Genomic DNA, 20736 nt, shown 5'->3' on the forward strand with positions numbered 1-20736 from the left:
ATCTGCTTAAAAGAACCCACAGAGTAGGGAGGTGGCTCATCAGTGCAGCCCCTGCCTCACACAAGAGGGAGGCCCTGAGTTTTATCCCTGGTGCCCTAGAAGAGCAACAGAGACAAAGCCAGAACTCTAAGGATGGTGGAGCACTGCTCTGCACATGTTCTTTCTTACATGTTTTAAAAAATAGAATAAGAAATTGGCCCAGGAAGGTGGTCTTGTGGTAGAGAACATGTGTGAGACCCTGAATTCAATCTCTGGTTCTCAGAAAGAAGGAAGGAGGGAAGGAAGGAAGAAAAGAAGGGAGGGAGGGAGGAAGGAAGGGGAAGGAAGGAAGGATGGAAGGAAGGAAGGATGGAAGGAAGGAAGGAGGGAGGAGGAAGAAGTGTAGGACAAGGTTCAGAGTCAGGACTGGAATTGAGACTGCTCCCAAGATCAACATTAAGGCAGATGTGGGGGCAAGGGTTGGGCTTGGAGCCAGGGTCAGAGGCTGCAGGGGTCTCAGAGTCAGGGTCTGGAGAACAGTCCCAGCAAGGTTTGGGGTCAAGGTCTCTAGAGGAGTTTAGGACCTGGTGGCGCTGGATTTAAGAATTGACTGAGGTGTGGCCTGGGTTGGGTATAGACTAGGGGTGCAGGGCCTGGGCTGGGGTTGATCTTCAGACCTGGGGTTTCTGTGGGCATAGGACTGGGGTGGGACCTGGCTTCCCTCTTACCGTGGGACCTTGTGCTCCCCTGGGGCCATCTTTTCCCGTGTCCCCAGGGGGACCCCGGACTCCAGGGGCACCTGGGGGGCCCGGAGGCCCAGCAGCTCCATCTTGCCCTTGGTCTCCCTGCAAGAGACAGGACTGGTTGAGTGGAGGGTGTGAGGCTTTTAGGTGCCACAGGCCCTCCTCCCCCTGCACTCAGAAGAAGGCGCTGTCCTTACAGAAAGGGGCTGCCACCTTGGGGACGCCTGTTTGTCCAGTCCTGCTTCATCCAGTGACAGAGGCGCACTCTCGGTCACTGGTTCCAGAGAAATCAAAACCGGCACTTTTCCACGAACATCCACACATGCGTGCCACAGCAGCTTTACTCACAACAGTCCCAGACTGGAAACAGTTGGAAGGTCCCTCAGGGGAGAGGGTGGGCTTGCCCACTGGGTGCGCCCATACCAGATGCTGCTCAGCCACACACAGAAGGGGCCACAGCAGGGACACGTGCAGGGACTCGGGGCAAAGGGTCAGTCTCAGGCTGCATACGCTCAGGCCAGCCTACACGACATCCTTGATTTCTTTCTTTCTTTCTTTTTAAATTTTTTAATATTTATTTATTTTCCCTTTTGTTGCCCTTGTTGTTTTAGTTATTATTGTTGTTGTAACTGATGTTGTCATCGTTGGATAGGACAGAGAGAAATGGAGAGAGGAGGGGAAGACAGTGAGGGGGAGAGAAAGATAGACACCTGCAGACCTACTTCACTGCCTGTGAAGCGACTCCCCTGCAGGTGGGGAGCTGGGGGCTCGAACCAGGATCCTTACACCAGTCCTAGTGCTTTGTGCCACGTGCGCTTAACCCGCTGCACTACTGCCTGACTCCCGATTTATTTATTTATTTTTAACTGGAGCCCTGCTCAGCTCTGACTCATGGTGGTGCTGGGGATTGAACCTGGGACCCCAGAGTCTCCGGCCTGAGAGTCATTTGCAGAACCTTTATGCTGTCTCCCCAGCTCCTACATAACATTCTTGAAATGACAGGATGATTGAAGAGAACTGGGATTAGTGGCTGTGGGGGCTGAGGGCTGCAGTGTAAACAGAGGTAAGGTGTGGTGGCAGGAAGTTTGTACGGTGACTCCAGGGGCCTCCAAGTGTGATGGAGTTGCCTCAAACTAAGCAGACACACTGCTGAGCCACAGTGTGGTTCTGGATATGGCTGGCGGGTCCCCTCAGCATCACTGTCCTGGTATAAGACTGTTAGTGCCATGATGGAAGGTGCCACCTCAGGGGACATGGCGGGGGGCACATGGTGTATTGTTTACCACAATGGCATGCAGGTCTACGATGACCTCAAAGTAAAAAAAGTTGTAAGCGAAGAAAAAAGGCGGCAAAAAGGGCAGCACAATCACGCAGTCATGCAGCCCCACGTCCCCACCCTGCGATGGTGTTAGTGGGGGCGGGGGTCAGACCTCAGGCAGCCATGCCCCACCTGCTGGTCCACAGCCTACACCTCCTGCTGCATGGGGCCTGGCCAGCAGGGTCACCAGGGGGAGTCACAGCCTGGCCCCCAGCACCAGTGTCTCCTGAGTGTCCCACATCCGGGAACAGGGGCCTGTGCCAGCTGTGGCCAGTGTTGTCCCACTTAACACACAGATGGCTGGGTGGCGAGACAGGCAGGTGGCTACTGGGGAAGACAGAGCAAGGGCAGGCAGTGCTTCCTCTGGCCACTGCAGCCAGTGGTCTCTCTTAGTTCTCTCCTTTCCTTTCCTTTCTTTTCTTTTCTTTTTTTTTCCCTCTAGGGTTATTGCTGGGGCTTGGTGCCTGCACCACAAATCCACTGCTCCTGGAGGCTATTTTTCCCTTTTGTTGCCCTTGGTGTTTTATTGTCGTTGTGGTTATTCTTATCATTGTTGTTATTGATGTCATCGTTGTTGGACAGGACAGAGAGAAATGGAGAGAGGAGGGGAAGACAGAGATGGGGAGAGAAAGACAGACACCTGCAGACCTGCTTCATTGCTTGTGAAGTGACTCTCCTGCAGGTGGGGAGCCGGACTCGAACTGGGATCCTTGTGCTGGTCCTTGTGCTTTGCCCATGTGTGTTTAACCCACTGTGCTACCTCCCGACCCCCTTCTTTTCCTTTCCTTTTCTTTTCCTCCCTCCCTCCCTCCCTCCCTCCCTTCCTTCCTTCCTTCCTTCCTTCCTTTTTTCCTTCTTCCTTTCTTCCCATTTTTACTTTAGACTGACAAATAGAAGTAGAGAGGAAGATAGATAGACAGATAGATAGACAGAGAGAGAGAGAATAACACAGCGCAGCACCAGAGCGTCCCCTGTGCCATAGCACCTTTCACATGGCACAAGGGCTTGCACCGAGGTTGCATGCCTGGTAAGGCACATGCCCTCCTGGGTGAGCTTTCCTGTGGTTTCTCTTAAGACAGTTTTCACCCTTAGACCCACAGTATGAAATAGCCCCTGTAGGACTAGGAGATAGTTTACCCCGTAGAGGGCACACACTTTACCACGTGTGAGAATCTGAGTTGAGTCCCCAGTACCACACAGGAGCACCCATGCATGGCAAGAGCTGTAGTCTCACCCCCCAACCCCACCTCGTCTATCTTAAATTAAAAAGGAAAAGAGTCCGCTAGGAGCAGGGAATTCACACATGTGTGAAACCCCTGAAAGCAAAAGCTAAAGTAAAATAAAAGGTAAAAGGTGTGTGTGTGGGAGTCAGGTGGTAGTGCAGCAGGTTAAGCACAGGTGGCACAAAGCACAAGGACTGGCATAAGGATCCCAGTTCGAGCCCCCGGCTCCCCACCTGCAGGGGAGTCGCTTCACAGGCGGTGAAACAGTCTGCAGGTGTCTGTCTCTCTCTCTCTATTTCTCTCTGTCCTATCCAACAACAACAGCATCAATAACAACAACAATAATAACCACAACAACGATAAAACAACAAGGGCAACAAAAGTGAAAAATAGCCTCCAGGAGCAGTGGATTCAAGGTGCAGGCACTGAGCCCCAGCAATAACCCTGGAGGCAAGAGAAAAAAATTTAAAAAAAAAGGGGAGGGGGCGGGGCGGTGGTGCACCTAGCAGAGTACACATATTACCATGAGTAAGCACCTGGCTTCAAGCCCTGTTCCTCACCTGCTGGGGAGCTTCACGAATGGTGAAGCTATGCTGCAGGTCTCCCCCTTTTCCTACTCTATCTTCCTCTTCCCTCTCAATTACAAAGAAAAAAAAAGATCACTAGGAGCATTGGATTTGATAGCACCCTTTGATAGCTCAGTGGTAGAGCAGACAGAGCTTTGTAGATGGAGAGCTTGTGGATTTGTTAGTTATGCAGGCACCAAGCCCTAGTGATTAACCCTGCTGGCAAAAAAATAAATAAATAAAATAAACTAGGAGTGGGCAGTGGCACACCTGGTTAAGTGCACACATTACCATGTGCAAAGACCCAGGTTCAAGCCTCTGGTCCCTACCTGCAGTGGGGAAGCTTCATGAGCAATGAAGCAGGTCTGTAGGTATCTCTCATTTTCTTTCTCTATCTTCCTTTCCACTCTCAGTTTCTCTCTGTTCTATCAAATAAAGAAAAGAAAAGAAAGAAAGGAAGGAAGGAAGGAAGAAAGGAAGGAGGGAGGGAAGAAGGGACGGAAGGAAGGAAGGAAGAGCTGCCATCTTTGGCAGACTGCCCTTAAGACAGCCTTTGTCAATTAAGGGATGAGGAGAACTCCCCACGGGTGTCTGTCTGACTCGGCTGGGCCCAGAACGTGTCAAACCATCATTGTGGTGAGGCTCCCAGCAGTAAGTGGCAATGATGGTGGGTCATCCCCATGTCTCATCTCTGAAGCAGGACATCACAACTCAGGACCTGGACTCCCATCAGGGAAGGAGGTGGGGTTGGATGCTGACAGGCCCCAGGAGCCACAGGGACTGCAGGTGGAGGACTGACTTGAAGCATGGGTGGGGGGTGGGTGGAGGCGCACACACACACACACACACACACACACACACACACACACACACACACACACACACCCCTGCAGGCCCATACGGCTGCTACCTTGAGGATGCGGCGACCGTAGTAGGCGTGCTGGTCTCTACTCATAAAGCCCGGGTGCAGCCGTGGGAAGACCATCTAGTTAGCAGACGGGTATGTGGGCTGCAGAATGGGGGGCTGCCCGGTCCAGTCCAGCCCAGAGGATGGCAGCCTGGGGCTGGAGCTATGTTCCCCCAAGAGGAGCGCTCTGCTGGCTCCCGTGCTGTCTCCATCTGCAGGGCCAACCTGTCCCTCTAAAGCAATGCTTTCTCCCTGTCTGACACTGGGTGGGTCTAAAACTGAAGTGACCAAGAGAAGTTGCACCCGCCCTATGCCCTGTGGCTGGACAGCTCTGGCCTCCTGGCTCTTGGGGTGAGCTGCCCAGGGCAGGGAGTGGGTTGACACTTTGCAGAAGTCTGTCACATTTAGAGAGACACCCTGTTTGGGAGACCCATCAGGAAGCAAGGGAAGACTTGTCAGAAGTATGGTGGTTGTCACCGGGAGGTAGGAGAGTGGGGACACAGAACTGTGGTGGTGGGGGTGGTGTGGAACTGTATCCTGTAACCTTACAATCTTGTAACCTGTTATTATTCACAAATAAGAAATAGATGGAAAAAATAAAAAAAGAGGAAGCATGGGGGTTTTTCTCAGCAGTTACAAAGCTCAAGTAGGGTGCTCTTTAATGTTTATTGTTTTTACTTCAGGCCATCTGCCAACTTGGGATGGCCCTGCAGCTGTGTCTTGGGGATCAGAGCAGGTATTGACAGTCCTGTCCCCCAGGGCCACACCCTCCTCTCCAGGCCTGTCCTGGGTCCCTGCCAGACGTTAGCAGCTGGTGACTGCCTGCTGTCTCCAACATCCACCTGCGGCCTTCTTCCAACCCCCATATTATGCCACTCCCTTGATTTCCCTGTGCAGACCAAGGTGGCTGGAGCTCCCAGCCAGTGGTCACTGCAGTAACACCAGGCAGCAGGGTGTCTCTCTGAGACAGGCCACAGCAACGGGCCTGGAAGTGTGGCCAGCCATACCCGACCACAACACAGAACAAACCATAGGAGCCGAGCGGGTAGGGGGCTCCTGCCCATTCTTACCCGGGGGCCAAAGTCTCCTGGTGCGCCCTGGGAACAGAAAGCAAGCAGGGAGACTCATCACCACTACTGTCACCACTGTGTCACATGCCCTGGTGCTCAGAGCCACACATGCTGGTCTCACCTCATTCTCACAAAAAGAATGCTCGGGCCTGTTTTTTGAGGCTAAGGAGGGGGGTCTTGGGAGTGGTGTGAACTTGCCTGGTCTTTCCCTGGCAACATCTGGTCCTGTCACCCCAAGGCTGGCTCTGGGCCCTCCGCCCCCTGACCCCATGGGGGGGCACTAGGTCTCTCCCAGATGCTCAGAGGCCCTGCACTCCAGGGGGTCTGTCCCTGACCTTTAATGCCAAATGCCAGCAAACTCCTTCATATAGGACGCTGGAAAGACCACCCCCCCCAAGGGCAGTGCATCTGCTTTTCTAACTGTCATTGTTGCCCTCTTTCCTGCACCCATTTTCCTGATCAATTACTTTGGGACCTGCCACCATGGGCCAACTCAGCTCTGAGTCTGCCAGGCTCTGGTGCCAGGAGACCTCAGATTCAACTTTTGGGAAACCGAGGCTCCAGCAGGGATGTGAGGTGCCCACACTCTGGGAGTGAGACTTAGGGGCAGGTTTCTGGTGTCTTTCACTAGCCTGCCACACTTACCTTATCCCCCTTGGGGCCTGGAAGTCCCTGGAAAGGAAGGAGAAAGAGCAAGTATGAGTGAGCTGGACACAGGCTGAGTCACCCAGCACACAGGCTCTTGCCTAGGTGTTGAGAACTCAGTCCAGTCCCCCCACTGAGTCTGGGGACTGTATGAGAGTGTGCTGCAAGCCTAGGTGTGCTGGGAGGAGCTCAAATGACACGAAGGCTGACCAGACACTGGGGAGGGTGCTGTCCATATCCTCCACCTTCCCAGCACCCCTTGGGGAGGGTTCAGATACAAGTGTTGGTCCAGGGGGTGAAGGGGCCACCCAAGGCTGCTCTGTCAGGAGCTGGTTCACTCAGACTTGAGCTTAAGCCTGAGGCTGCCCTGTTGAAGCTGCCCTATCTTTCCTCTGTGTTGAGCCAGGTTCTCAGTGCTCACCCACCCCCAGTCACTCTCAGTTCAGGACCACCTGAAACCCCATCTCCACTTACAGGCTTGCCGTCCAGACCCAGTGGCCCCTGGAAGAGAAGAGTGCAAAGGTTACTGGGGGGACAGGCATTGCCTCTTTCATGTTACCTGGACTTGGGGGCACCTACCCAGAGTGCCCTCTGCCAGCAGAGCCCCTGCCCCCATTTTGGAGCTTGGCATGTAGCCACATTCACCTCCACCTCCCACCCGGGGAACTGGATCAGGTGTGAACTCATGCATGGTGCTTTTGGGGAAAGAACACCCACTCTTTCCTCTTGGGGAGTGCGGGATGCTCATCCCAGAGTGCCTGGGGCCACTGTGTGGCTTGAGAAAGAGCCGACAGAGAGCCAAGCAGAACTGAGAGACAGTGAGAAAGATAGCCAAGGGCCTGGTGCTGACATCCCCCCCTTCCCAAACCAGCTAGTGGGAACTTCTGTCACCTGCACCTTGTCAAGGACCAAGTGTCTGTGTCCCTTCCCAGCCAGCCCCCAATCCATATGCTGAAATTTAAGCCACGGTTGATAGCATTTGGTGGGGTCTTTGGGACGTGACATAGTGGGAGCCCTGGAGGTGGGGTTAGTGCCCAGATAAGGTGCCCCAGAGTAGTTTCTGCATCTGCTGAGGCAAAGTGAGACAGCGGCTACCTGCAGCCTGGAAGGCCCCCAGAATCCAACCAGCTATCTCATATTTCTAGCCTGTCTTCAGCCTCTGGCCAGCCCCTTACCCACTTAGCTTGGTTGAGCATTGTCTCCTGGCAGGGGAGTAAACCAGTCTAAGGACACTGTGGAGGGCCAGTCCAGCTGCTGTATGCCAGCCCAGCCTTCTCCTCACATGGTCCTGGACCCCATGTTGCAGCAACTCTACTCTCTGAGCCTTTGCACATGCCGCCAGACTGACTGGCACCCTCTTACTGCCTCTGGGCATCATCTTCAGCTCAGTTACTCCTCTTCCAAGAAGTCCTAAAGGCTTTCCCACTTCCCAGGGGTCATCTCTCTGGGGGACACTCATTAGTAACAAGGGTATGACAGAAACTGGCAGAGTCAAGTCAGAGACAGGCAGCAAGGAGGGACCCTGTGCAGATGCTGCGAATGCAACTCGGGGAGTGGAGGCAGGAAAAGGGTTCTGCCACCCCAGGTGTGGACACCACTAGTAGGTCTGCTGGGAAAGAGCCGGGGGGCTGAGACGTCAAGTGTATGTGCAGAGGTGTGTGTGCTTGTCCCTATTACTCCCCCAGGCTCTGTCTGACCCGGCCCTGGGGGCTGCTGTGTCCTGTCTCTGTGTCTGAGACTCTGCTCTCAGTGCCAGGCCTTCGTTTGGGCTGCTCCCTCTGCCCACAAGGCCTTCCCTGCTTCCTCTACTCCCTGCTGCCCACCCTCTCTGCCTCTGGAAGCTGGTCTCCTCTAGGATCTGGACCGAGTCTGGGAGCTGGTGCCCTGCTGTCCTAGCTGGCCCTCTAGACAGCCCCCAGGTGTTGGGTTGTGGTTACTCCTGTGCACCCCATCTCCCTGCACTGCATGATGAACTGCCCCGACCGGCAAACTCTTACTCACCCTCCAAAGCGCAGCTCAAATGCCACCCTCCCCAGCCTCCCAGGGAGCAACTGCAATCAGTCCCCTGTCAGCAGCTTAACTGGGTCCCCATCACTCTGGGGGAGCACCTCAGGCTGAGCCCCAGGAAGCACATAGAGAGGGTGTGCAGTGCTGGGAGGAGGTATTCTGGGACTTCCCTCATGATTGGGGGGGGGAGGGACCCTGAGCCCCATCCTCTGTAATGGGGTGGGGGATAGACCTCCTGACTCTCCGGTGTATGGTGGAGGGGCGGGAGCTATGTGGAAAGGTACACTGAGTGGCTGTGCCAGCTGCAGGAGGCAGGCCATGGGCAGTCAATGAGGTCTCTGTCTGGAGTGTAAGGCGCCCTCTAAAGGGTAGGAATGCAACTTGCACACCAGGCCCTGCTTGTGTTTGGAACCTTAGACCTATTGGCATCTAGGACTTGGAGTTTCACAAACATAAATAAAATGAGAGGGGAATGAGTAAAGAAGTTGTGGTTTCCTATCAGCTGGGGGCCCTAGTCGGGGAGTCCTGAGATTCCCAAACAGACATGATGGGCCTAGACCTCAAATAAATCCCTCACTCCATTGTTACTGGTCATCTCTATCAGAAACAATACAACAGACCCCTTTGTGGGCCACCATAGAACCTTGCCCTCAACTTGGGTCAACAACGGTAGAAAATGTTCCATCCTCCAAAGGGAGGCTGGACAACATACTCTATGTTACACCTGAGGAAGATGGGTTGATATTGGGGTAGCTTGGAATGTTCTTACTCATGACCACAGAATGTGAGCTCACATCTACAGGGATGCAGAGGTCACATAGGCTCCCAAACTGAATATGGGCCCCAGACCACATCAAATTGATGGGTTCACAGTCAAGAATATTTATACACCTTTCCCATATTAGGGAGCTACTCTCTTCCCTGATCCAGCTTTCTGGTCCTTTTTCCAGCCATGACATCATCTCCCCAGACAATAACTTGGATCCTCCTGCATATTAGATTTCAGGCGCAGAAAAAAAAAAAAAACTACTATAGCCACAGGCCCTTTGGTATATAAAATAAGCCTACTAGTTATCTACAAAACAGAGACCCCTCCAACTCTTCATCTGCACTATTCCAGCCTTTAGGTTCATGATTAGTCAACAATTTGTTTGGCTTTATATGTTAACTCTTCTTTTAGCCACCAGGTTCCAGATGCTAACATGATGCCAAATGGAATTCCCTGGGCAGACGACCCCACCAATATGTCCTGGAGCTCCACTTCCTCTGAGCCCTGCCCTACTATGGAACTAGTAGAGAGACAGGCTGGGAGTATGGATCGACCTGTCAACGTCCATCTTCAGTGGGGCAGCAATTCTAGAAGCCAGACCTTCCACCTTTTGCACCCCATAGTTACCCTGGATCCATACTCCCAGAGGGATAAAGAATAGGAGGGCTATCGGGTGGAGGGGATGGGATGTGGAGTTCTGGTTGTGGGAATTATGTGGAGTTTTACCCCTCTTATCCTGTGGTTTTTGCCAGTGTTTCCTCTTTATAAATAAAAATTAAAAAGAATAAGAATAAGAATAAGAAGGAGGAGGAGGAGAAGGAGAAGGAGAAGGAGAAGGAGAAGGAGAAGGAGAAGGAGAAGGAGAAGGAGAAGGAGAAGAAGAAGAAGAAGAAGAAGAAGAAGAAGAAGAAGAAGAAGAAGTAGTAGTAGTTGTGGCCTATGCAGTCAATGGAGTACACCCAGATCTTGAAAAAGCATAAATCATGCATCTTGCAACAACATGGGCAAAGCCTGAGGAGATTATGGTAAGTGAGATGAGTCAGAAAGTGAAAGACAATTACCAGATGGTTCCTCTCCCTAGTGGAGTATAAATAAGCACAACAAACAGATCCCAACAACTCTTAGGCTCTGAGAAATCAGATAGATGGCTGCCAGAGGGGGAGGCAAGGGGTGGTGGTGGTGGTGGGAGGCAAGGGCTGAGGGGTTACTCTGATTATGGGATGGACAAAGACATATATAGAGAGGTATCACATTGGGCTCCCAAAACTCAGATGGTGTTGGAAACCAAGATAAATCAGTAAAATATTAATTAAAGAAAAAAAAAGTGAGGGGCTGGGTGGTGGCATACTTGGTGAGTGCAAGTTGCAGTGCTCAAGGACCTAAGTTCGAGCCCCCAGTCCCTATCTGCAAGGGGAAAGCTTTGCTAGTGGTTAAGCAGAGCTGCAGGTGTCTCTCTGTCTCTCTTCCCCTCTATCTCCCCCCTGCCCTCTCAATTTCTGGCTGTCTCAATCCAATAAATAAAGATAATAAAAATCATGGGGCCAGGTGGTAGTGCAGTGGGTTAAATGCACCTGGCACAAAGTGCAAGGACCAGTGTAAGTGTTTGACCAGTGTTTGAGCCCCTGGCTCCCCACCTGCAGGGGGTTTGCTTCACAAGCGATGAAGCAGACCTGCAGGTGTCTTTCTCTCCCCCTCTGTCTTCTCTTCCTCTTTTGGTTTCTTTCTGTCCTATCATGCAACAACAGCAATAACAACAACAGTGACAACAAAATGGAAAAAATGGACTCCAGGAACAGTAGATTCATAGTGCAGGCACTAAGCCCCAGCAATAACCCTGGAGGCAAAAAAAATCATTAAAAAAAAAAAGAGTGTGTGTGTGGGGGGTATGGAAGATAGTTCACCCAGTAGAACATACTTTGTACCATGACTGAGGACCTGGGTTCGAGCCCCCAGTTGCTACATGTGAGTACCTGCATGGGGAAGCTTCATAAGGGGTGGAACAGTACTGTAGTGTCTCTCTTTTGCTCTGTCTCTGTCTCCTTCTCTGTCTCTCACTCTCTGAGGAATAAAAAAGAAAAAGGAAAAAAAGGAGAAAGAAGTTTTCCAGGAGTGTTGCAACTCTGTAGGTTCAGAGCCCAGTGGTAACCCCAGCAACAAGGAGGGGGTGTGAGATGTTCCCATCCCAGGCTGAAGGCCTGGTGGGGGCAGTGCTAGGTGGCCCCTAGGAACCCATCCCAGGGCCCCATATGTAAATATTTATAAACCCATATGGAGCCCCAACATGTAACACTGACAAATGGCCTGGGGGACAGAGCAGACCCACAGTCCTGACCTTGGCCCAGCGGGTGGCTCTGGGCCCCTGTCAGAAGACACTTGGCCAGAAAGCCAGCCCCTTTGGGCACTGCCACCAGTTTCTCCCCAGAGGTGCCAGGGCAGATCCAGCTCCGGGATTCCTCCCCACCCAGACATATGGAATTGTGTGTCCCGGGAGGTGACTCAGTGGCTAGAGTGATGGCTCTACAAACATGAAGTTCTCAGTTTGATCCCCAGCATCATGTGTGCCAGAGTGATGCTCTGATTCTCTCTTCTTGTTCTCCGTCACAATAAACAAACAAACAAACAATCTAAAAATAAATGGAATTATAGTCTGCCTGCCCCCCCCTGCTGTGGTGGGGCCTTTCTGGGGTCTTCCAGATGGCCAACAGGGGGTGCTACTCCTGCCTGCCTGGTTCACTTCTTTCAGCACCTGGCTGTGTGGTGCATTTCAGTCTTCTTTTGAGGAGGCTAATAAGGAGAGCTACCTTCCTTCCTTCCTTCCTTCCTTCCTTCCTTCCTTCCTCCCTCCCTCCTTTCTTTCTTTGTTTCCTCCCTCCCTTCTTTCTTTCTATCTTTCTTTTTCTTTCTTTCTTTTTCCTTTCTTGTGGATTGTGAGTGATGAACCTAGGGTCTCATGTCTGCAGGGTACCAGTGAGTCACCTCCCAGCCCAGTGATTTAAACTAATACATTTCATTAGAGGGAGGGAGGGAAGAAGGGAGAGGGAGGGGGAAGAGACAGAGAGACACCACAGCATTACTCCACCATCTGTGGAGCTCCTTGGCACTGTTCATGATGCTTCCATATGATGCTGGGGATTAAACCCAGATCCCGAGACATTGGAAAGCATGTGCTCTACCCACTGAGCCTCTTCCTTGACTCAAGGGGGAATTATTTCTGGTGCTCACTCTCTCTGGCTCTCTCTCTCTCTCTCTCCTGCTTAGGCGCCCATGCTTAATTCTACTCTGGGGCTGTTTCTCAATTTTACTTCAGATAGGGGGTGTGCATCAGGGGCAGGGGAGAGACAGAGAGAGGAAAGCATCAAAGCAATGATCCATAATTCATGGAGCTTCCCCAATGCTATCTATGGAGTCACCATGTGATGCCAGGGCTTGGACTCAAGTCCTGTAGTATGCTCTACTGGGTGAGCTATCTCCCAGACCAATTCTATATTATTATTACTATTATTTTTAAAGGTACAGCCCAAACCAAACCTGGCTCCACGTGGCTGCTCACTTCCCAGATCAGCAGTGGGATGGTGGGTCCAGGTGAAGTGGGGGACAGGTGCCCGGCCTCACCCTGATCCCAGACCCTGCCCAAGCACAGTCCCCAGGGCTTGCTGTGAGTGGGGGGCTCCATCAGTACCAGCAAAGCCCCATCTGCAAAGAGCCCCTGAGAGCTATAGCCATGGGACCTGGGGCGGGAGACCTCCCTTCCCCTTCCCTTCCCTTCCCTTCCCTTCCCTTCCCTTCCCTTCCCTTCCCTTCCCTTCCCTTCCCTCCCCTCCCCTCCCCTCTCCTCCCCTTCCCTCCCCTTCCCTCCTCTCACAGAACTCCTGCCCTGGACAGCCCTGCTGGCACAGGAATGCACCCTCCCTCCCCCGGCCGAGGCCCCCAGCCTTGCGGGCCCTGTAATTTGATAAATCGTCCACATCTGGGCTGCAATTACTGGGCCCTGGGCTGATAATCCTGGTAAGCCCCCTCCTCCGGGGCCTGTCCTGTGCCTGTGGGGGCTGCACACACCCCTGCCCCATGGGGCTGTCAGCCATAATTACAACCAGAAAATGGGCCCGACTCCCAGCTCTGGGCTGTTGGGTTATGGATTAGGATCAGTTCAGCTGAGACGCCCACTACCATGGGTTGGGGATGGGGGGTTTGTGCTAAACTGAAAGAGACTGAGTTCCAGCAGACATGGTTTGGCATGCAGAAGGGGGATTGCAAAGCCCCACAAGGCAAGGTCCACATACTGATGAACCCCCAAAAGCCAACCTGCTTCACAGCCCAGACTGCTAAAGGACCCCAAAGAAATAAAGAATGAAAGTTGGGTCAGGGAGGATGCTCAATAGTCATAGTCAACATGACCAAGGCCCTGGGTTCACACCCCAGCACAGCATTAGAAAAACCAAATGAACAGAAAGAACATCAGCTGCAACACTCAGAATCTATGTGTTCGCCTGGAGGGTGGTTCAGAGGGACAGCAGGAGGTTCGTGTGCTTGAGGCCCCAGGTTTGATCCCCAGTACCACATGAGAGAGTGACAAAGACAAAACAAGGGCACTGTCGGGCCGTGGAGCCATGTTCTGGTCAGTCCGGTCCTTCCCCCCTACTTAAGTAAATAATGAAATAAAAATTGGGTCAGAGGTGGCTTGGTGGAGCCTTGTGTGGTTATGGAGACATATTTAAAAGAAGAGAAGAGAGGCTGGGTGGTGGTGCATCTGGTTGAGTGCACAGCTTACAATGCGTAAAAATCCGAGTTTAAGCAGGGGAAAGCTTCACAAGTGGTGCAGCAGGGCTGCAGATGTCTCCCTGTCTCTCTCCCTCTCTATCTCTCCATTCCCTCTCAATTTATGGCTGTCTCTATCCAATAAATATAATATAATATAATATAATATAATATAATATAATATAATATAATATAATATAATATAAGTTAAACAAAAAGAAGAAAAGAAATTGTGACATTTTACATACACACCTGGAACTAGAACTTTTTGATCAGAGCACCACACATCTCTGGCTGTTGGTGATGCTGGAATCAGGCCTGGGACCTCTCGCATGCAAGTCCTGTGTGCTACCACTGCTCTGTTTCCCCAGCTTCCCAACTTTCCTTTTCTCTTCTATTTTTTTTCAGGTAAATTAAACTTTTATTAAAAACAAAACATGTTAGAGAAAGAGAGAGAGAGGGACAGCAAAAGGAAGCAAGAAAGAAGACTGAGAGCTGACTTACTTGCTGCTCACATGGTAATCCCGGAAATAGAGCAAGAGAGCAAGGGAAGAGGAAGACTTACGGAGAAAAGGTCTGTCCTTATCTCCCCTCCCTTCCTTCCTTCCTTCCTTCCTTCCTGCCTTCCTTCCTTCCTTCCTTCCTTCCTTCCTTCCTTCCTTCTTTCCTTCCTTTCTTCCTTCCTTCCTTTCTCTCTCTCTCTCTCTCTCTCTCTCTCTCTCTTTCTTCTAGGGTACTGCTCAGCTCTGGCTTATGGTGGTGCTGGGGATTGAACCTGGGACTTAAGTCACAGGCATGAGAATCTGTTTGCATAACCATCGTGCTATCTCCCCAGCTCCCCAACTTTTCTTGCAAAGATGGGAGATCTCAGACCCGGGGCCCATGTCCTCAGCTGTAATGGCTATTCCAGGGCTTAGCCACCCCTCCCCATTAACTCTGGGTCCCCCTACTCCCAAGTGCCTTCAAGCTTCCACATCCTCTCAGGCCAGGGAGGTCACTGGCTTCTATCCAGGGGTTACACGTGTGCCTGGAGTGTGTGTGCACCCACATTCTCCACTGTGGTCCCAGTGGAGGTGGTGCTGCCCCTTTGAACTGAGCCCTAAATATCAGTTACCTGATCAGGAGAAATCTACCTGGTGGGTGGAATAGAACTAGCCTGACTCCCAGTGGTCCTGGAGTGTGAGGAGTGGGGGTTGGGTAGGGGAGGGGGTAGAGGGTAGAGGGTGGAGGGCAGGAGGCAGAGAGTAGGGTGGCCTTATAGCCCAGGCTCCCTGGCCCAGTGTATGCAGCTGGGCACAAGGAACTGGTCTGGTGGAAGGCACTGGAAGCAGCAGACAGGCTGCCTCTGGGGTGGAGGGGTGACAAGATGGGGACAGTCCCAGAGGGGGCACAGAGAGTGAGGTGGCTAGCAGCAGAATCAGAGCTGGGGACTGCCAGTGGCGCCTCTGCTGTCCTGGCCATACTTGCTCTGCTTGGCCAACACCCCCCTGGCCCCACTCCAGCTTGTTCTCCCAGAGTCCCCAGATCTCAGCACTTTCAGGAACCTGAAGGTTTCATGTGACAGCCTTCCAGCTCTCTGGAAGCTGAGGTAAGGGTCGGCCTGCATGGCTTAAAGGGCTCCCCTTTTAGATGGGCATGTGCACCCAGTTCAGCCCTGGCCTCACGCTTACAACCTCCCACTGCCAGCCAGCCTCACCTGACCCCTGCTCCCTTCCCCATCCCGGGCTGCTCTGCCCCGTCTGGGGTGTGCCCTCTCTGGATTCCCCCCGCTGCTCCCCACGCCAGCATCTGCTGGGTCTTCTGGCCACAACATACATCTCCCTTCCTTGGGGGGTGCCCCTGCCTCCTACTTCCAGGCCTGGCCCTGGAGATGGCTTTTTTATAACCAAGTCCACAGTGAGGTTAGGAGCATGAATTCTGATACCCTCCCACACAGCCACAGCCTCTGCTGGGCAGGGTACACCCAGAGGGGGCTATTTATCATAACTGTACACTAAAAGCCCAGTGAAGCCCACAATAAATGTTAGCTGAAAGTTTTGAACCAAATGCCAAGGGGAGGTTTTTATGGCATCATTTCCACTGGCTGTGATACAGGACTGGCAACACCAGGGGGCACTGGTGACCTGCCCAAGGCTCTAAAGCTAATGGGGCGCCCTCATGTCCCTTGGCGGTCCCACACAGGACATTCATGGGATTCTGAGGACACAACCCAGGCTGACCCAGGACCCTGGGGAGGAAAGGTCATTGCTTGGGTCCTTCCTGAGGGCTCCCTGTACCTCCCTTCTAACCTGAGGGTATGGGGGGTGACTGGGAAGTGGGGAGCAGTGCTGTAGGGGTCAGATGGAATTGGGGTGGAGGGTGTTAAAATCGAGAAACAGATGAACTGGGGATGTTACAGACGAAGTGTTCAGTGGGTGACATTTTTACAAGAACAGCTGCTTTTGAGCCAGGGGCCCTGCAAAACAGCAGATGAGCAGGCAGTGCCACCACCACACCTTTTTTTGATTTAGCTTTTTTTGATTTTTTGGTTTAGCTGATTCATTCTAAACAGTTTGTCAGTGCTACTGATTTAAAAATTGGTCTGAGGTTGAAGGCCTGTCTCTCACTCAAGCATTTTAGCTCAGAGCTTACTGGGAGATAGCACCCCCACACCTTTACTTCCATGGATCCAGGGGGTGGTGTTACAGGGGCTGGTGGTATAGGTGTGAATGCTACTCTTTGCCTGCCCATTTGGCTCTATCTTTTAAAAATTATATTTATTTATTACCTTTTGTTGCCCTTGTTTTTTATTGTTGTAGTTACTGTTGTTGATGTCATCATTGTTGGATAGGACAGACAGAAATGGAGAGAGGAGGGGAAGACAGAGAGGGAGAGAGAAAGAGAGACACCTGTAGACCTGATTCACTGTTTGTGAAGTGACTCCACTGCAGGTGGGGAGCCGGGGGCTTGAACTGGGATCCTTACGCTAGTCCTAGTGCTTTGCACCACGTGTGCTACTGCCCGACTCCCTGGCTCTATCCTTTTTAAAAATATTTATTATTATATAGAGACAGAGATATTGAGAGGGGAGGGGAAATAAAGAGGGAGACAGAGAGACACCTGCAGCACAACTTCATCACTTGTGAAGCTTTCCCCTTGCAGGTGGGGACAAGGAGCTTGAACCTGCACCCTTGTACACTGTAATGTGTGTGCTTAACCAGATCTGCTACCTCCTGCCCTCTATGGCTCTATCCTCACTGAAATATTATTTCTTTTCTTTTAAAAAAACATTTAATTTATTTACTCATTTTGATGACAGAGCACAACAGAGAGAAAGATAGAGACCAGAGCACTGATCAGAGCTGGTTGATGGTAGTGCTGGGGATTGAATCTGGGACCTCAGAGCCTCAGGCATGAAAGTGGTTTTGCACCACCATTATGCAACAGTATTTCTATGAGACAGAGGCAGAGGGCATAGTACTGTTCAGGTCTATGATATGCTGTACCAGGAACAAAGTCTGGACATGTGCTGCAGGGCATTCTTCATTGCTGCTGTGTTCTCCCGTGGAACTTCTACTCATGCCTCAAGACACACCTCAACTGGCCCACCCCTGGTCCCCAGGCAGAATCAGCCACTCCTTCCTTTGTGGAGTCCCGGGTTCTGCCTGTCTGCATTACAGCTATGCCCGCTGTCCCCTAAAGCCTTCTGCATAGAAGGTTCATGGGAGGGACAATTAGGACAGCTGGGTGACAGACCCTCGTCTGTGATTGGAACACCAGCAAAGGTAGCCAGGCCCTGAAAACTACTGAGTAACTCTGAAACCAATACAGGAGGGACCCACAGGCACTTGCTGAGTGTGGTTTAAAGTGTTCTTCAAATAATACATTGGAAGACAAAGACAGAGGGAGGGAAAGGGAGGGAGGAAGAGGAAGAGGGAGAGGGAGAGGGAGAGGGAGAGGGAGAGGGAGAGGGAGAGGGAGAGGAAAAAGGAGAGGGAGAGGGAGAGAGAGAGGTATGCACCCAGCTCTAGTTTGTGTGTGTGGGAAGATGAGATGGTGGTGGGGGCTGATACCTTTCCCTTTGGGCAGGGAATCTCTGGGATTCCAGAGGTCAGCATGGCAGAAAGGCAGATGGCTGCATGGGTGCTGGGGGTCCTCACTGGGGCCAGCCCCCCCTCCCCATCTGATCACCAGTATAAACTCTGCTAAAGTGGTGTGGCCACTCTAAACCTCAGTCCTCATTCTTTCCCTTCCTTCTTTCTCCTTGAATATTTATTATCTTCTTTTTATTTATTTTGATAGACATGGAGAAAGCAGAGAGGGATAAACTGAAAGACCACAGCACTGAAGCTTCCTTTAATGCGGTAGGGGCTGGACTCAAACTTGGGTCATGTACATGGCAAAGCAGTGCACTAACCAAGTGAGCTACTTCTCTGACCCTAAAGATTTTTTATAAGAGATCAGAGTGATGATGCTCGTGTCACATACGGTGTCAGGGATCAGACCCAGGCAAGTCCCACACTCTTTCTCTTCACTGAGCCATCCCTCTCTTGCCCCCCACCCCACCCTACTTCACCCCACTCCCCTACCCCCCCCCCACTCCAGCTGTACAACTTGTTTTTCAGCCCACAAATGAACACGAGTCAGTGCAGAGAGGTGGGCTGCCCGGATCTGATTTTTAGTTGTTTCCACCCAAATGAAGCCTTGGACTTTGCAAATATGGACACGGAGACTCTGAAGGGCTAAGTGACTACAGAAAGGCAGGGAGTGGGAGTAGGGAACCAGGGCCAGGGAACCAGAAGTGGACATTTCATCACCAGGGTCATGGATTTCTTCCTAATTTCTAGGCTGGCTGTTCTGTGGGCATCTGAATGAGTGAGAGGGAGTGGGCAGGATGGAGAAGTGAACTGGTGTGTTTCTTCAGTCAGAGCTGGTTTTCATTTTCATATTTGGGAAGGCAGGAAAGGGTCTTAATTTGATAACAGAGGTGGAATGCAGTGTGTAGGGAGAGAGTTCCGGATGGAAGGAAAACAAAGAGGAGGAGGAGAAGGAGAAGGAAACAGGAATAGAACATCCTCTTGAAATATCTGTTTCTCCCACCAAGGTGCAGACATCCCAAGTCCTGACGCTGCTCGGGGTGTGAGTGTGATGGACTAACCCTGGGGGTTTGCCACGTGAGTGGGCTTTACACCCTGTAACCACCCAATCTCAGTTTCCCCAATTGTCAAGTACTGTGTCCAGTGCTCCCTTACAGGTAACACTTTAAAAACTGCATTTTATAAACTTTTACTTTAAAATATGTATTTGCTTGCTTTTATGAGAGTGGAGAGGGTGGGGATTGAACTTGGGACCTCACCTGTGTTCTTCAGCTGAGCCACCTTCGTGGCTGGTACATTTAAAAAAGAGAATTCTTAAAATTGTTTTTATTTTTATTTTTTAATTTATTTTAAAAAATTAATTAATTAATTATTTTTGCCTCCAGGGTTGTCGCTGGGGCTCAGTGCTTGCACTACGAATCCACTGCTCCTGGAGGCTATTTTTCCCATTTTATTGCCTTTGTTGTAGTGCTTGTTGTAGTTGTTATTGTTGTCATAGCTGTTGTTGTTGTTGGATAAGACAGAGAGAAATTGAGAGAGGGGGGAAGACAGAGAGAGAGAGAGAGAGGTAGACACCTGCAGACCTGCTTCACAACTTGCGAAGCGACCCCCTGTAGGTGGGGAGCTGGGGCTCGAACCAAGATCCTTATGATGTCCCTTGTGCTTTGTGCCATGTGTGCTTAATCTGCTGTACTACTGCCCACCCGCCCAAATTGTTTTTATTATCTCAGCAGGTCCTGCCTTTGACACATAATGTTCTGAGCTCAAACTTTGCCCTATTTGCTGACTCCATGCCTTTTGCCTTTGGACCAGTAACTGGAGTTCCTTGTTAAATTCTATGCCTGCAATTCCACAATGCTGCCACTAGGTGACAGTTACACCTCACACAAGCCTCAAGAACATATTTAATAAATGATTCTTTTCAAATTTAAAATATTTACTTACTTATTCATTATTGGATAGAGAAAGAAATAAACTGTGATGGAAGGGGAGCTAGGGAGGGAGAGAATAAGAAAGACACCTGCTAAGTTCAGCAAGCAAGTAGAAAGACCTAAAGAAGACACCATAAAGTATCTAATCAAATATTTACTACTTAGGCCTAGAAACCCTCCTCTCCTATCCCCTTGCTTCACTTCTCTCAATCACTTTAAGTCTAAACTCGTCAGACAAAGTAAGGACTACAAAAGTTGGATAAGGACAAGAGGTTGGCACGCTTTAATGATGGCCTTTCTGGTCACTACCAGGCCACCCCACCACCTGGGCTCTAGTCAGGAGTCCTTGGATTCCCACAAAGATATGATGGGCCTAGACCTCTAGTAGATTCCCATATCTACCATTACTGGTCACTTCCATCAGGAACATCTTAAGCTCTCTTGTGGGCCTCTCCAGTTTGCCCTCACTATAGAGCAGCAATGGTAGGGACTGCCCCACTCTCTGAAGGGAGGCTGGATCTTTCTTTCATGGAAGAAAGATCCTGAAATGAATGCAGCCTAGAATGTTTCCAGCTGTGTCCATGGACTGCAAGCTCAGACTGACAGGGACTCTGAGGTTACACAGGTTCCTGTGCTAAATATGAATATACACTGGCCCTAGGTCAGATCAATGGGGTAAGCAGTTAATTGTATTTATGTATTTTCTTTGAGTTTGGTAGCTACTCTTTGCCTTAATCCAGCTTTCTA

At 51.1% G+C, this 20736-nt stretch overlaps 1 protein-coding gene across 1 annotated transcript in view; it reads right to left on the bottom strand.

Annotated features, from left to right (window-relative positions):
• The window catches only part of COL23A1 (collagen type XXIII alpha 1 chain), a 275148-nt gene that overhangs the window by 13088 nt on the left and 241324 nt on the right, over positions 1-20736 (bottom strand). Inside the window, exons 6-9 of the mRNA XM_060197271.1 lie at positions 6926-6952; positions 6452-6478; positions 5807-5833; positions 657-824 (exon numbers count right to left, since the gene is read on the bottom strand). Coding sequence (XP_060053254.1) covers positions 657-824; positions 5807-5833; positions 6452-6478; positions 6926-6952 — 249 coding nt within the window. The remainder of the gene's footprint in view (positions 1-656; positions 825-5806; positions 5834-6451; positions 6479-6925; positions 6953-20736) is intronic.

Source organism: Erinaceus europaeus, chromosome 9, assembly GCF_950295315.1.
Source record: "Erinaceus europaeus chromosome 9, mEriEur2.1, whole genome shotgun sequence".
NCBI classification, from domain to species: Eukaryota; Metazoa; Chordata; class Mammalia; order Eulipotyphla; family Erinaceidae; genus Erinaceus; species Erinaceus europaeus.